The following is a 17,166-nucleotide window of genomic DNA, read 5'->3' on the forward strand; positions in this document are numbered from 1 at the left end:
CCATAAAGGCCCTGCCCAACCCAATGCTCTTGTGTCCCTTCTGAGAATTTCCTACTTTGGCACTTGCTAGAATTTTTGTTACCTCAGGCTTAAAGGGGACTGCTGAACACCTTCCTTCTCTTCTAGTACAAAGATGAGGTAGGACAGTAGTGTGTATATGACTGCCAGGTAATTTCCAGGGTTTGCTATTACCCCTTGGGTTACTTGCTTGTCCCTTGTCATTTACTTTCCTGTTTCTCTAATGTTTAATTGTATTTTTCACAAGTTATTCAAAAGATCAATAAGCCCAGTGGAATACTGTCCAGCTAAATTGATCATTAATTCATGTTCTTGAGTATCACTTGTGCAAGTAGAGAATGGAATTATTATCACTAAAGATACACTGAAAAGTTTGGACAACACAATCTTTGTTAAATTTCAAAATGTGTTATTGGGGTTTGCTTTTTTTATCTTTATTTTTGAGAGAAAGACAGACAGAGACAGAGGGAGAGACAGACAGAGGGAGAGACAGACAGAGGGAGAGACAGACAGAGGGAGAGACAGACAGAAAGGGAGAGACAGACAGAAAGGGAGAGACAGACAGAAAGACAGAGACAGACAGAAAGACAGAGACAGACAGAGAGAGAGAGACAGACAGAGAGAGAGAGACAGACAGAGAGAGAGAGACAGACAGAGAGAGACAGACAGAGAGAGAGAGAGACAGACAGAGAGAGAGAGACAGAGAGAGAGAGAGAGAGAGAGAGAGAGAGAGAAGGGGAGGGACAGAAAGAGAGGGAGACACAGAATCCAAAGCAGGCTTCAGGCTCCAAGCAGTCAGTAAAGAGCCCCACGTGGGGCTTGAACTCACAAACTGCAAGATCATGACCCAAGCTGAAGTCGGATGCTTAATTGACTGAGCCATGCAGGTGCCTATTGAGGTTTGCTTCTAAATTGACCTTGCCACATTCACTTTTAATCTGATAAATCTATATTAGAGCATGCATGGCCAGAGATTTTTTTTTTTGTCTATGATAGAGCTAGTTTTTTTCTTGAAATCTCTCCCTAGTGAAACTAAAGTGATGAAGATAATTTTTCATTTTATATTGGTGCACAACTTTACATTTTCTGTATTACTAATACATATATTTTAAATTTACACTTAGCAGTTTTATTATGATATTCTAAAGTTATGATTTTGGAATTATTTCAAAGAATACTTCTGGTGTCAACCCTATGATAAGAGCTATATGAATAAGAAATTATCCATGTATTAGATAAATGGTTTTCTTGATTTCTGCTTTTCATTTCCTATTCTACCATTTACCTGTTCTGTAGCTTTGCATAAATTAGTTACACCTCTGTCATAGTTTCTTCCAGTGTAAACCAGGACTGATATTTTCTCTCTGCTCCCTAGAGATGAAATGAGAAGTTGTGGTTTAGGGTTTTGAAACAGTTTGGATTCCATGCTCAAAGTCTGTGATGTCACTTCTAATAAGTCATGCATTACTACATTCTCTAATTTGAAGCATTTCCACAAATCAGATTAAAAAATATGATACCAAATCACCATGTTTTATGTAAGAAATGAAACATAAAGACTTTATATAAAATCTTTATGAAAAATTTAATGTGAGGATATGTTTGATTTGGGGTTTCTAAGTCTTTCTGAATTTTAAATACTTCCTCAAACAACCCTAAGAAAGATATGGAAACAATTGGATAAAGACTGACAGCAGTGAAAGATTTGTAATTTTTTTCTTCCAAGGTTAATATTAGATTATTTTCTATCACATATACACAACTTTAAAGGAAAACTGTTGTTTCATTTTATTAATCCCGTTTACAAGCCTAGATCAAATGCCATTTCGTCTGAAGTGTCACATGAGCAAGGAAGTAGTCCCCTTTCCTCCATAACTACTTTGACATGTAATTGTTGTGGTTCTTCCCACAGAACTTTGTGGATATGGAGTGTTTTCCGTGTCTGGTCTCCCCTCTGCTTCTTGACCCCAGGAGCATATCTTTTTTGACTTTGAATTTTCTGTTGATGCTGTTACTGCATGGTTTGCAACCTCTGGTAGATCTGGGCTTACTGTGGCTGCTTTTAAAGAAAATACTGTAATTTGGGAGCAAAATAATGTGTAACTCTAGTTGTTGCAAGGAATACATGAGGTAAAACTCCTGCATGTGCTGAGAATCACGTAATGTTCTTGGTTTTCCCCTCTGCACTTTCATATTTTCATCTAACACTCATGGGGAATGGCTTACAGCTTTTGCAGCTTCGTTTTGAGGAAACTGACTAGTCTGACCTAATTCTGAGTCTATCCCTTGCTAACTATTGATATTGGACAGTTTATTTAGCTTCTTTTTTTTTAAGTTGATTTATTTTTTTTGAGACAGAGCACAAGCAGAAAAGGGGCAGAGAGAGAAGGGGACAGAAGATCCAAAACGGGCTCTGTGCTGACAGCAGAGTGCCTGATGCGGGGCTCAATCTCACAAACTGTGAGATCATGACCTGAGCTGAAGTCAGACACTCAACTGACTGAGCCACCCAGGTGCCCCTGGACAATTAATGTCTTTCTCCACACCAGGGGTTTCTAAAAAAAAAAAAATAACGTTTATTTTTGAGAGAGAGAGAGACAGAGCGAGAGTGTGAGAGGGGCAGAGAGAGGGAGATACAGAATCTGAAGCAGGTTCCAGGCTCTGAGCTGTTAGCACAGAGCCTGATGCAGGGCTCGAACTCAAGAACTGTGAGATCATGACCTGAGCCAAAATTGGAAGCTCAACCAACTGAGCCACCCAGGTGCCCCTCTATGCCTGGGGCTTTTAAACTATGACCCACGGACCAAATCAAGCTCACTGCCTGTTTTTGTATGGTCCATGAGCTAAGAATAGTTTTTACATTTTAAATGTTTGAAAAAAATTTAAGAAGAGTAATATTTTGTGACATAAAAATTATATTAAATTTTGTATTTTAGTATGCATAAATTAAGTTTTAATGTAATGTAGTCATGCTTATTCATTTATGTATTGTCTATGGCTGCTTTTATGCTACAATAGTTAAAGTATATGATTCACAAAGCCTAAATTTTTTGTCTGACTCTTTGCAGAGAAAGTTTGCCTATTCCTGTTCTTTTTTTTTTTTTTTTTTTTTTTTTTTTTTTTTTTGCCTATTCCTGTTCTAATTGTCAGTTTCCTCTTCTGTACAATGGGAAAAATAGCACCTATTTCAGAGAGATTTGAGACAGTGTGTGAAAAATTCTTAGTAGGGGGCCAACAGATATTAAGTACTTAGTAAATGTTAGCTATTGGTGTTATTATTATAATATTTGTAGTTTTTATCTTATAATTTGCATAGGAAACATGGGCCTAAAATTTGCTTCCTTTGCTACTCAATAAAAATAGAATTATTTTTATATTATTGTTACATAAAATCATTTTATTTAATTTGTATTAAAATATTCTGGTATTCCTGATATTCAAAGACCTCCCCAAACTCGCCTCAACCTACTCTGCCATTTAATTTCACATAACTATCTTCATCTTCCTCACTCTAGCCCAAATGTACATCCCAAGAGCTCTTTACACCTTCCCTGTTCTGTTTCCCCCTTCATCTCCCACTTCCACACGCCAAGTCTAGCCCACCTTTCAGAAGCTGGCCCCAACATTGCCGCCTTCACACACCGCTATTATTTGTGTGCACACTATGTGACACAGTCCCCCTTCCCCAGCAAAGAAAACACAGAAGAGTTTTGGGAGTAAATCCTCTCTCCTCAACTTTCTTGAACATTCTGTCCCTACATGTGAGAGCAGACATCACTTTCTAGGTTGTGTTTTAATTATGTACGCACTTCTGATCTGTTCTCTCGCAGATATGAAAACAGGGCAATGCCATTGTTCTGTATAGTCCCCCAGATGTGTTTACGCATAGCAGTATCTAATGCATGTTTTTTTTCCAAATGTGTACGTTTATCTTTTTTCCTTCTGACTTTCTAAAGTATGAATTTCTGGCCTCTTTTCAGACAGAATTCCTTGACATAAGCCAGCTGTCTTTCATCCATGATTTGGGACCAAAGGGCATGTAAGTTCCGTGTTGCATCTTAAAGAGAAGTGTGAAAGTTGATAAGCATTACCATTTGATTTGCCAGCATGCCATGGTGACAAAGCCTACCTGGCTTTCCTGCTACCTTCTTTTCTCCTCAACAGAGTTAGAGCCTCTCAGGGACTCTATTTATACACAGTGGTACCTTGCTATGTTGAACAAGGGAATCAACTGCTCCACTCTCTTCCTTATTACAGCCCAGATTTCCTCTGGCCCAGCAGTAGGAATGTTTAATACAGGCGGCAAATAGGAAATATGGGAGAAAGCATTAGAAATAAATATACACTATTGTATATTGGAAAGTGGCCAAGAGAACAGATCTTAAAAGTCCTCATCACAAGGAAAAAATGTAGAACTGCATGTGGCGATGGAGGTTAACTAGACTTGCCGTGGTGATCATTTTGCAATATATACACATACTGAAACAATGTGTTGTATACCTGAAACTAGTATAATGTATGTGAATTGAAAAAAAAATCAAATATGCCAGATCCCTTCTTTTAACAAGTTACAAAAGTTAGCTATTTCTCACTCATTTTCATGATTAAAAATAATACTGTGTAAAATTTGTTAGGTAACAAGATTGGAATTTACTTATTATTTTCCTTCATAATGAGAGAGCTTGATGTTATTTTTATAGAGCCTACTTAGCTTCTTGAGTTAAGAGCACTGTTAGTAATTGTTTTATTTTTTTTCTTTCATTAAGCCATTTGTATTTTTTAAATGTTTATTTATTTTTGAGAGAGAGAGAGATTGAGATCATAACTGGGGGAGGACAGAAAGAGAGGGAGAGAGAGCATCCTAAGCAGGCTCTGAGCTGTCAGTGCAGGGACCCACACAGAGCTCGATCTCATGAACCATGAGATCATGACCTGAGCTGAAGTCAAGAGTTGGTTGCTTAACCTCTGAGCCACCCAGGCACCCCAAGCCATTATTATCATTATTTCTTGTCCTATATTTCAAAATCAAGATATTTCTCTTTCCAAAGCTCTCATAGCTGTGCTCTACTCCTTTGGTATGACTTGGTCCTAGAACTGTAGGTGAAAAGATGCAGAAATCCCTGGGAACATGTGGGCGAGCACCTCCAGTGGTCTCAATGTGAGCTGGACCATTCCTTTGCAGGCATCTGGCAATGTGTGGGGTCTTTTTCAGCTTGTCACAATGACTAGAGGGTACAGTCAGCATTTGGAGCCAGAAGCAAGGATGCTTAAGGTCTGCAGTGTGAGTAAGAGAATGTTGCTGGCTTCAATCCGACCAGGTGCTTTTAGAGATCAGCTGCTAGAATATCCAGGCTAGCGAATGTGACATTAAGCAATTTGAGAGTGAAGGAGGAAAGGGTGGGGAGGAAAGTTATGTAACAGTTTATTTAGTCCCAAGTTGCGGGGCTGTATCAGCTAAGTGTGAGTTGGAAATTTGAAGATGCTAGGTTAACTTGATGTGTCTTTCAGAGAAGGTATGATAATGAAGAGATCCGGGGGACACAGAATACCAGGCTTGAATTGCTGTGGTCAGGGAAGAGCCTGCTACCGCTGGTCAAAAAGGTAGGACTTGGCAGCTTTGTGTATTCGTTTTAATAGACTGGGTATTTGGGAAGTTTTCACCTACTAGTTTTCAATTATGAATCAATTATATATCCTTTGAAAGTCACAGCAGAGCAAATTTTAAATTATTTTACGTTCCAGTCTTCAGCATCCATTTAACCATTAAAACTCAAACGTGGACTTGTAGGTAGAGTGTGCAAACTTTATTATATACATAAAGACCTGGTGGGCCACAGAACTCCACAACTGGTCGGCCAAAGGACACATACAAGTGGCCAATGAGCACAAGTAGATATCTCAACATCACTAGTCCTTAGGGGAATGCAAATCAAAACCAGAGCGAGGTTCAATTTCATACCCAGAAGGATGGCTCTCGCGAGAAAGATGCACAAGAACAAGTGTTGACAAAGATGTAGGGAAATTGGAATACTCCTACATTGCTGGTAGAAATATAAAATGGTGCAGCCACTGCAGAAAACAGTGCAGCAGTTCCTCAAAATATTAAACATAGGAAGTGAGATTACTGGGGCATATGGTAACTCTAGGTATTTACCCAAAAGCATTGAAAAAAATATGTCTGTATCAAAACTTGCAGATGAATGTTCATAGCGGCATTATTCAGAAGAGCCAAAAGGTAGGGACAACCCAAATGTCCATCACCTGATGTATGGTTAAATAAAATGTGGTTTATGCATACAGTGGAATATTTTGTGGCCATACAAAGGGGTGAAGAAGATTAATGGATATGGGGTTTCTTTCTGGGTTGATGAAAATATATAGTTGTACAACTTTCTTGAATATATTACAAACCGGTGAATAAATACAATTTTGAAGGGTCTTAAAGTATGTGAATAGATGTCTAAAAATTTTTAATGGAAAAAAAGAGAAGTACTAATACATGCTATATTATGAATGAATCTTGAAAACATTATGCTAGGTGAAGAAAGCCAGACACGAAAGGCCACATATTATATGATTCCATTCATATGCAATGTCCAGAACAAACAAATCTATAGAGATAGAGTCTGTGAGTGGCTTCCAGGGGCTGGGACGAATGGACAGTAGAAAGTGACTGCTAATGGATATGGGGTTTCTTTTGGGGAAGTGACAATATTCTGAAATTAGATATTAATGGTGATGGTGCACAACTTTATGAATATACTAAAAAGCCACTGAACTGTATACTTAAAAAAATAAACTAAAAAAAGAAAAGAAAAATTGGTCAGACTTCAGGGACGATCAGTTTAGATCTACATTTGTGAGGATGTGTATTATGGTAAGTGTGATATAGACAGAGAACTTTAATTCATACCCTACCCAACCAAAGACTCCTGTGGGTCAGTATTCTCATCTGATTCTGCTTTGTGTTCTCAAAGCATTTATCACAATGTTTTGGATATAATAGACAATAGTTACTGGTTACAATAATAATTTACTGGAGTTTTGGAAAAATATTAAGAACTATATATTATTTCCCCAATTTTGAAAAAGATCTATGAGCTCATGTGTAATTGTGAAATTGAGCTAAGTGTGTATTAAAAATATATAAACCCTAAGATTTACTTTTATACATATTTACACTACCAACAAAAAATACTGCTAAGTCAGGCTCTTATTTTCTCAGTTTTGAAAGGATGGAAGAAGTTACAAAGGAAAGATCAGGAGATTAGACTAGATAAAAATGGAAGATTCCTATGTTCTGACTAAACAATTATACTAAAATAAAAAAGGAAGTAATATACTAGAAAATACTGGTTTTCAAATGAACTGCTGTAACTTGCATAATCGCCCAGTAGGGGGCCCTGGTACAGATTCCTCCTGAGCAGTCCTCCCCGCTCACCAGCTTTGGCTGGGGCCAACCTCAAGGTTGCAGAGGGCAAGCCCTTGGGAATCTTTGAAGACACTCCGGGCAGTTAGGGTCTGCGTGCAGAGCAGAGTGGAAGCGTTCACAGCCCCCAGAAGCAGCCGTTAGCCAAGAGCTGGCAGGAGTCCAGTCCCCTCCACCCTCTGGTGGCGTGACACTGCAGCAAGCCCTGCACTGTCTCTGGAGTCCCCTGGCAGGTTTGCAGCCCAGCTGCCCACAGTAAAGTACATGCAGACACAACAAAACACGACACATCCTTGATGGCTCCTTTCTTGCTCTACCTTCCCGTCCTTCCCTGCCAGGGCTCCTAACAACTCCCTAAGATGCCCCTTTTATAAACCACTTTTACTCACATCCTTTTCTCAGAGTGGACACGTGGGCCAGCCCAACCTGAGAGATCTACTCAGGAAATAGAAGCCTTGGTCTGGTCCATGCAGTCATTTAGTGAGTGCCTAATGTTGGCCTGGATGTGCTCTAGCTCTTGTAAGAGAGCATGCCCCCACAGAGCATTACCAGAGGAGCAGTGAAGGCAGTGACAAAGTGGACAGGCCGTGTAAACGGTATCTGTGCAGCAGGGGGCCGGAGCTTTGAAGGAAAATGAAGGCAACGGGATGGTGACGGACTTGAGGATGGGAGAGGGTGAGTTTAGTTCCAGATGTCAAGGAACTGCTGTTGGAGTTGTAACCTCCATGAGAAAGGGCAGCCAGAAAAGATGGGGGCCAGACTTGATTATATAAAAGAATATACCTCCCTCACATCTTAAACTTTGTCTTGGTTGAAGCCTGATTTAATCCAATCTAAAAAGATATGATCCAGCCTGGAATGAAATGTGTCATCATTTTAAAATTGTGTAAATCTTTCCATGAAGATTGAAGCCTTGGTTCCCCCATTAATAAGTATTTCCTGAATCACATTTGTGGGATATAAAATATCAGTACCAAATAAAATGATAAGATAGAGCTGACAAAATTAGTTGAGACATTTTCTCATGGTAGAAGCTATTGGTATCTAAATAGGAGTTACTTTTAAGGATGATGTGCTCATAACTTGCTCTTTTTTATATTTAGACCCATAAAAAGCATTCTGACCACTTTCTCATTTATGCTATATTGACAAACCAGATAAAGCAAACTGGGCAATTAAACTTGCAATCAAGTCTCACGATGACCTTCTCTCAGGGACAAGTAAAAAGAAAAAGAAAGAAAGACAAACAGGGCAAACATTTCTTCCCACAATTTAAAACATCTGCTTTAACAGCTTATCTATGGAGCAACTCCTCTGCATCTGGTAGTGGAGTAGATGAGAATCTTCTTATCTCAAATAATGTCTGAAGAGAGGGAGAGGTTTAGATTTTACGAAATAAATGTAGGACTTATTTTGCTGAACTTTGAGCTATACCAAGAATTCAACAGACACTAACGAAGCAGAGAAATAATTTGAGGTAAGTGTTAGGAGGAAGCTAAACATGATGGAGAAGTGGACTGGGGTGGGCTGGGCTGGGTCGGGGACAGCTTTTTAAGATTGAGTAGCTTGGGAAGGCCTCCCTGTGGAGAAATGTTGAAGCAGGGAGTTGAGTAACAGGAAAGGACTGCCCATCGGAGGATCTAGAAGAAATCATTTGTAGGCAGAGGGATAACAAATGTAGAAGGCCCAAAGAATAACCTTGGCAAGTCTGAGGAACAGCCAGACCTAGGAGGTGGGAGGGAACAGTAGAAGGTGAGGCTGAGAAGGTCATGGCTGGTTCCTGTGGTTTGGCCACATTTTAAAGCCCCAGCAAGTAGTGGCCCAGGCAGGAGGCATCTTGTTAGAACAGACTATGATCTCACCTACTTTGAAACAAGAATGTTTGTAAAAGTGCATATTTATTGGTGGGAGGCACGGTGCTGAGCTACGTAGGTGAATCATCTGTTACTTCTCACAAACGTGTCTGAGCTGCGCACTGCTGTTATCCCCATTGTATGGATTTAGACCTCAGGCTCAGTTACCCAAGTTCACACAGTCAGGCGGGTGGCGGAGCTGGGATCAGAGCCCAGGGAGCTGGGATCGGGCTCCCAAAGGCTAGCTGACGAACTCCTTTCTTGTTGCATATCCTCCTATTAAGGAAAAAAATCGATTGACAAAAGAGAAAGGAAAGAAATCAGGAGAGTTTTAATGAATGGCATAATTAAGAAGAGCTTTATATAAAGGCCAGGAGTCAATTTACCCTGATATCTAGTGACTATTAAAGAGAATTTGTTACCAGAATAGAAATTATTATCTTTTGCACTCAGCGTTCAAAATCCAGCTGTCACTGCTACGCAGTTCTCTATTTCCAGGCTGCTGCCTCTTGGAGGGGTAGGGCAGGAATGCACGTAGGATGCCTGCACATGTGTGGCACCCCCAGAGCTGACCAGGGCTCTGGCCCTGCAGTCCACCAGCTGTCATTGCCATTGCTGAGGAACACTGTTTACAGCCTGTACAGAGCCTCTGCAAATTAAAGAAAAGTACCCATTTCTGCAGGAAGACACAGCCTACCTCGGAGCCCCCCTTCCCCGGGGTATCCTGGTGCAGGCTACATCTGCACAGTGGTACCTGGTGGCCTGTTCCTATGGACGTGTTTTGCAGCCTTTGCCCTGGTGGTTGTGCCACCAGCCTCTGCTCCCAGAAGCATTTCTGAGATGTGTTTTGTCATGCCGACCATGGGAGCTGGTACACCTGGATAGGGGTCATCCCATCGTCATCCCACACTGTTGTCCGTGGCGTGGAGGTCTGGCGAGAGCCAGCTCTGATGCCATTTGCGTATCCTGGACTTCCAGGTAGACAGGTTCACGGGTCTGCTGCGGGGTCTTTCTTCTCAGATTGGCAAACCTGCCAGCCGCGGGGTTCAAAGCCTCTGTGGCTCCTTCCCAGTCATCAGCATAGCACAGCAGTCCCGTGGGGCTGTGGCGTGCCATGTGCCCACTAACTTGTACCACAAGTCAAGCCAGGACAAGGGACTGCCTTTAAAGAAGGAACTTTAACAGATATATGATCCATCCACTCTCTTTTATCGCTAACCGAGTTTTATCGACAGGCAAGCTACATGTCTGCACTCATAACTCAGGCCCTCAGAACCACCGAGTCCTTGTTTATATGATGGCCTGGGCATTTTTATTGAGCAGTGCTATGAGAATTCTTATAAAGTGTATAATTTCTGCATTTCCTGACAGTTATTGAAAATGTTATCCATTATACTATTCAGTTGCCTTCTCTTAGGTCCCACATGAGAAACTTCTTTGGAATTTAATTTTTGAGGGATACCTTTTTATTTCTTTAATTTATTCACTGGGTAAGAAAAACCGGGAAGCTCAGACCCACCCTGGCATGCCATCACCATAATAATGTTGATGTTGTGGTTCGGTATTTGCTTTCTGTGACCTTGATGCTTTTCCTTTTTTTAACCATATCACATGTATGCCCTTTACTGTACATTATCCAAGATCCATCCCACCCACTTTTATTGGGTAGGAGTCAGCCTATATTAAAACACAAATGAATGAAATGAAACTACGTGGAGATTTGTCTGGATTAAATCCCATATTATAAAGCCACTAAATCGTAACGTGGTTAGCAAGTTCAGTAACAATTTATTATAGATTTACAGCATTGTTTAACTTGTGTTCCAGTGTTCTGGTCTTTCCTGTTCCATAATGTGCTTTACTTTGTCTAATGTTTGGTATAATATGCCCATTGATATTTTATTCGGTTATGAACTGATTTATTTGATCAGTATACAATTGCAAATAAACATGATTATACAGTGGTGTATGCAGTGTGAGACAGTTGCCATTTGCATTCACTTTATTTAAAGTTTATTTATTTTGAGAGAGGCAGAGACAATGTGAGTAGGAGAGGGACAGAGAGAGAGAGGGAGAGAGAGAATCCCAAGCAGGCTCTGTGCTGTCAGTGCAGAGCCCAGTGTGGGGCTCAATTTCACAGATTGTGAGATCATGACCTGAACTGAAATCAAGAGTCGGATGCTTAACTGACTGAGCCACCCAGGCACCCCATATAGTTACTATCTGTCACCATGCAAAGTTATTACAATATTATTGACTATATGCCTTGTGCTGTATTTTGCATCCCTATGACTTATTTATTTTATAACTTGAAGTTTGTACCTCTTAATCCCCTTCACCTATTTTGCCTGTCCTTCCACCCCTCCTTGCTCTGGTAACTAACAGCTTGTTCTCTGTATTTATGAGTCTATTTCTATTTTGATTGTTTGGGTTTTTTTAGATTTCACATATAAGTGAAATCATATGGTATTTGTCTTTCTCTGACTTCTACCACTTAGTGTAATATCCTCTCTAGTTCCATCCATGTTGTCGCAAATTGCAGGATCCCTTTTTTATGGCTGAGTAATAGTCCGCCACGTTTTCTTTATTCTTTCATTGATAGACACTTAAGTTACTTCTATATCTCAGCTATTGTAAATAATGCTGTAGTAAACTTGGGGTGCAGACGTCTTTTCGAATTAGTGTTTTTGTTTTCTTCAGGCAAATACCTAGAAGTGGAAATGCTGGATCATTTGGTATTTCTGCTTTTATTTTTTAGAGGAACCTCCATACTGTTTTCCAGAGTGGCTGCACCAATTTACAGTCCCATTAGTAGTGCTCCAGGGGTCCCTTTTCTCCACATCCTCACCAACACTTGTTATTTCTTGTCATTTTGATAAGACAAAGAATTTGTAGCCACAGAATCTGCATAACAGGATACCCACGTGATGCATATTCACAGCCAAGTAGAAGAAGAATTATTTTATGTTATTCTAGTAGCTTGCTAACCTGAACATTACATCTCTATCCTTCATACCTTTCTTTCTGAAACATAGTTATAATGATATTATCATCCTATTTCTTGCCTGGGCATGAGGATTCTCTTATTTAATAAGAACCCTGGTGGTGTGGTCTTTTTGTTGTTTTTTGTTTCTTGTTTTTTTGTTTTTTTTTGTTTTTTTTTTTTTAAACACAGATTGTTAGGCCTTTTTAATGGATCTGTGGTGGGGCTTGGGAATATATTATTTTTTTGAACAAACATCTCCAGATATTCTGATGGCAAAGCAGGTTTAGGAAACACTGGTTCAATGATATTAAATCAGCCTTCTGAGCATTTCCATCAGACCCTCCTCAATATGGCCTTTGTCCATTTTCCCCTTTCTCCACTCATTTGCCCATTTTTCTTTACTATCCTCCGAGACCCTGGCCTCACCAAACTCTCTTCCAACGCGTGCTGCATTTCCATACCTCAGTGCCTTTTCCAACTCTTCCCTCAGTGTGGGATGCACACCTTGCCACCCTGCTTTGGGCTTTATTTAATAAGATCCTTTCTGGCCTTGCTGCGATCCACGTCTTTGGGAGAGTGCCTCTAGCCCTTTCTCTGAGAACTAAGGACTCCCTCCTCCTTACACCCATTACCTTTTCATTTTCTAGTACCTTGTTTGTACCCCACTAGCCTGGTAAGCTCTCTGGAAACCTCTGTGCTGTTTCCACCTCTGCCCTAACTCCCAGCTTATCACTGTATTTTTCCACTACGAAACTCTCAAATATATATCGAATTGAATACATACATACTTTGGAGAGATCATGTCCCATTGAATATCATTTATGAATAGTGCTTAAAAACACAAGTAATTTGAATTTTTTGTGTTTATTTGTTTTTGAGAGAGAGAGAGAGAGAGAGAGAGAGCACAAGCAGGGGCGGGGCAGAGAGACAGGGAGAGAGAGAATCCTAAGCAAGTTTTGAGCTATCGGCATGGAGCCTGATGCGAGGCTTGAACTCACAAACTGTGAGATCATGAGCTGAGCCGAAACCAAGAGTCAGACGCTTACCTGACTGAGCCACCCAGGCGCCCCAAACCACAAGTAATTTGCAATGAAAAACAGAATATGTGGAGTATTCGATGCTCATTGGGTTATTTTCAAAGGATGATTTTTATCTACTGAGAGGTTTATTTACCTCTTTTATGATAGTTTATTTTAGTAAACATTTTTCCAGTTCATTTCCATTTTTCCAACAGCTTGGTCTCCTGCTGTACATCCTGCAAGCATCACCTGCCGATGTTGGGGACATTCTTTCAGGCTTTGCCATTAATGTATAAAAAGCTAATGAATTACTTTGAATTGCTTGATCCGGGTCCTTCTTAGGAAACTATGATAGACTCCTTATGAGTTTTCGTTGTTGTTTCATGGTGATTTTTAAAAAAAGAAATCCTCTGTGTAAAAAAAACAATATTATATCTACAGTCTGCTGGAATGTTTACCTAGCTTGTCATAATTTGTTGTTTTTGTTTCAGTAATTCAATACAACTCTAAAATACTTATTACCTTCTTACAGGTGGTTGATAGTGAAAGATTCCTTTTTACTGTATATGAAACCAGATAGTGGTGCCATTGCCTTCGTCCTGCTGGTAGATAAAGAATTCAAAATCAAAGTGGGGAAGAAGGAGACAGAGACAAAATACGGGCTCCGAATTGATAATCTTTCAAGGTAGAAATTTCAAGTATTTTAAAAAGATTTCTCTCTTTTTCTCTCAAAAAGTTTTTCTCCCAACCTTAAGTGAAGGAGGAGGTAAAATAATTTAAGTGTTAGAACATTGTTATTTAGAACTCATCTTTGATCAAAAATAATGAAACTACTTTTCTTTATATAAATTTTTAAGAATTAAATATTCAGTGTGCAACAGAATAAATAATCACATGTATTGATTTGTGTTTGTTTTAACAAAATGTATGCCTATTAATAAAATTAACTACTCAATGGTACCAGTTTACCAAACAGATAAGCTAAGGAGTGATAGTTTCACATTTTTAAGAAACAAAACTTTATAAATTGATATCCTTTAGTTAACATAAAGATTTGATTTACAAAAATTCTATTTACACATAGATTTTAAGAAAGATCTCTTGAAAGGATACTCAAGCATACATTTACTATAGATTTTATTAGTGTGTGTGTTGATAAATGTTTCTTTCTGGAAGGCTATAGTTATGTAATACGTGTTGTCATTTTCTCTATATATACATTCGGCCTCATGTATATGAATATATTATACATAAATTTTTCTCTTTTTCACACATTGACTGTATATGTGTATACACACAGACACACACACACACACACATGCACATCCTTTCTAATACACATTGGCATGTGTTTTGTGTGTCTGTGCATGTATGTATGTGAAAAGATGACCTTCCTGATTTTCTCTGATGGTAAAAGGTTCAAGATTATCCCCCTCACAGTCTGGTACAGTTCTAGGTCATAGTAAATACCTTTATGCATGTTAGCATGAAGGAGTGAGTAAATAACCTGAAAATTTATTTTTGCTATATTGCCATGTACTGCTGTATATATACAGTTTAAAAACTTGCTGAAAATGTTCAGAAGTCTGCTTTCTTGATAAAAGTAAGATGCTCTTTGCTTAAAATTTTCAACAAAATGTCATGTGTTTAATTGTTAATTTTTTTTTAAAGAGACAAAACAGAGTGATCATTCTTTTCCACATTTTGCTTTTCTTTGAAGGACTCTTATTTTAAAATGCAACAGCTATAGACATGCTCGGTGGTGGGGAGGGGCTATAGAAGAATTCATCCAGAAATATGGTACCAACTTTCTCAAAGACCATCGATTCGGGTCCTATGCTGCTATCCAAGAGAATACATTAGCCAAATGGTAAGATCATATTGCTCTAAGACTGTTGAGGTAGTCATAGTATCTAATATAATAGTAGGTGTAAATTCATCTGGAATCAATTTTCGAGGCTGTGGTAAGATAATATGCATTATACTTAACAAGGGCCTTTCTTTATAGGACTACCTGAGCATAGATTGGTTTTCCAACTTTTGTTTTTAAGATTTTTACAGTGAGCTTGAGACAGCTAGCTTTAGATTTTGAAGTTTGGCTTTAAAACCTTAACGTCATACATTTTTTAATGATGCAAAGAAAATGTTTATTTAAGTTATTAGCCATAATCTAAGGACGAGAATTTACTTGCTAGGTATTTCTTTGAAATAAAAAGCATTGCGTGGTTTTCTGCCCATGGATTGGAAACTGGTCTGTTTTCAGTCTCAGAAGAACAATGGTGTGAGTTCAACAGGATGAGAGAATTCATCTGACTCATGTGATGATGAGACCAATTTGTTGTGCTCTAGGCAGAATCGGGTCGCTTGCTTCCGTCTACTTACTGTGCTTCCTGCTAGTTAGTAGACAGAAGATGGTATTTTCAATCCTTGGTTTTCAGTTATGCAAAGTAAACTGGCGGCTTTGTAGAAACTCAGGCAGTGGCTTCGGTCTTTCACTTTGCCGTAAAATATGTTTGCTTTCTTTCTTTCTGTAAAACAAAAATAAATGACACACACAAAAAAACCCTTGTTTTTTAGGTACGTTAATGCCAAAGGATATTTTGAAGATGTGGCAAATGCAATGGAAGAGGCACAAGAAGAGATTTTTATCACGGATTGGTGGTTAGTATTTGTCTAGGGGGATTTGGTTCGGAGGCCTCTCTGTTTAGAAACGTAAAACAGTTGTGCTGTTCCAGAATCATATGTTATGAAAACCAGCAGTACCTGTAGATGGTCTGGCCAGAGTCTCAACCAATTAACTGGAATAGCCTTCAGTGAAAGGTCTTTTCAAAAAACTTGGCATCCAAATATATCCTTAAAATATTTAGTTTTAACAATTTTGGTTTGTCTTTCCAGTTGGAAGTAGACACTCAAATATTCATTTTAGTAAAGATTATTTTGTAGTGCAAACACAATTGTACAAGTGAGAGAAAATAATCTTCCTTGGGTGCCTTCCTCATTCGGCATTTCAGTCACCAGATTCAGTGAATATCGTTCTGGATTGTCCCTTTGAAGCTGGAAGAGTTCCCATTTGCCTATTACTATTAAAATGTCCTTGGTATTGACTAGGCCTGTTCAGCTTTTTTGGAGATACATCAGATTTCAGCTTTTTGGCCCTCTTTACAAATCTCCATGAGAGCTATGATGCTTCACAGAGCCACTGGAAATCTTGTACCGAAAACTCATTTAGCTCTTGAGAAGTTGTTCTCTTGGAGTTGGTATATGCTTGATAGTTTGACTTTAGTTCCAGTTACCCATCTGCCTGGACAGTTAAAACCTACTGCAGATGCCAGAGTTGACTGCAGTGGAAATGAACCTGTCTTGAATCTGTTTTCCTTCTAAGAACTTAGTTGTTGAAATACTCCTTATTTTTCCCTGTCCTGTTTCCTTCCAGATGCTACCTTTCACATCTAAGCTGTGAAAATATCATCATAATTTATTTCCTCCTCATTCTAGATTTTGCGGGGGAGGGAAGAAGAATTAGGAATATGAACTCATCCTCTTCTACTCTTTTGTCTTAGTGATGTAGAAATATATAATTCTACAGCATGCTTTCCCAATCTGAGCACTATTCATATTTTAGCCCAGATAATTCTCTTTGTTATGGGAGGTTGTTCTGTGCATTGTGGGATGGTTAGCACCATCAGCAGCCCTGGCTTTTACGGATTAGATGCCAAATAGGCTCCTAGTTTGTGATAATGTCTTCAGACATTGCCAAATGTCCTCCAGAGGGCAGAGTCCTTCTTAGTTGAGAACCATTGATCTAGGGTCGATAGATGAGGTAAGTGGGGGTGCCTGGGTCACTCAGTTGGTTAAGTGTCC

General features: G+C 39.2%; 1 protein-coding gene across 6 annotated transcripts in view; it reads left to right on the forward strand.

Annotated features, from left to right (window-relative positions):
• PLD1 (phospholipase D1) overlaps positions 1–17,166 on the forward strand; it is a 205,451-nt gene that overhangs the window by 86,847 nt on the left and 101,438 nt on the right. For all 6 annotated transcript variants that reach the window (XM_042998977.1, XM_042998978.1, XM_042998982.1 and 3 more), the window contains 5 exons: positions 3,999–4,057; positions 5,527–5,619; positions 13,838–13,990; positions 15,026–15,175; positions 15,883–15,966. In XM_042998977.1, the coding sequence (XP_042854911.1) occupies positions 3,999–4,057; positions 5,527–5,619; positions 13,838–13,990; positions 15,026–15,175; positions 15,883–15,966 (539 nt within the window). The remainder of the gene's footprint in view (positions 1–3,998; positions 4,058–5,526; positions 5,620–13,837; positions 13,991–15,025; positions 15,176–15,882; positions 15,967–17,166) is intronic.

This window comes from Panthera tigris, chromosome C2, assembly GCF_018350195.1.
Source record: "Panthera tigris isolate Pti1 chromosome C2, P.tigris_Pti1_mat1.1, whole genome shotgun sequence".
In the NCBI taxonomy this organism is placed as follows: Eukaryota; Metazoa; Chordata; class Mammalia; order Carnivora; family Felidae; genus Panthera; species Panthera tigris.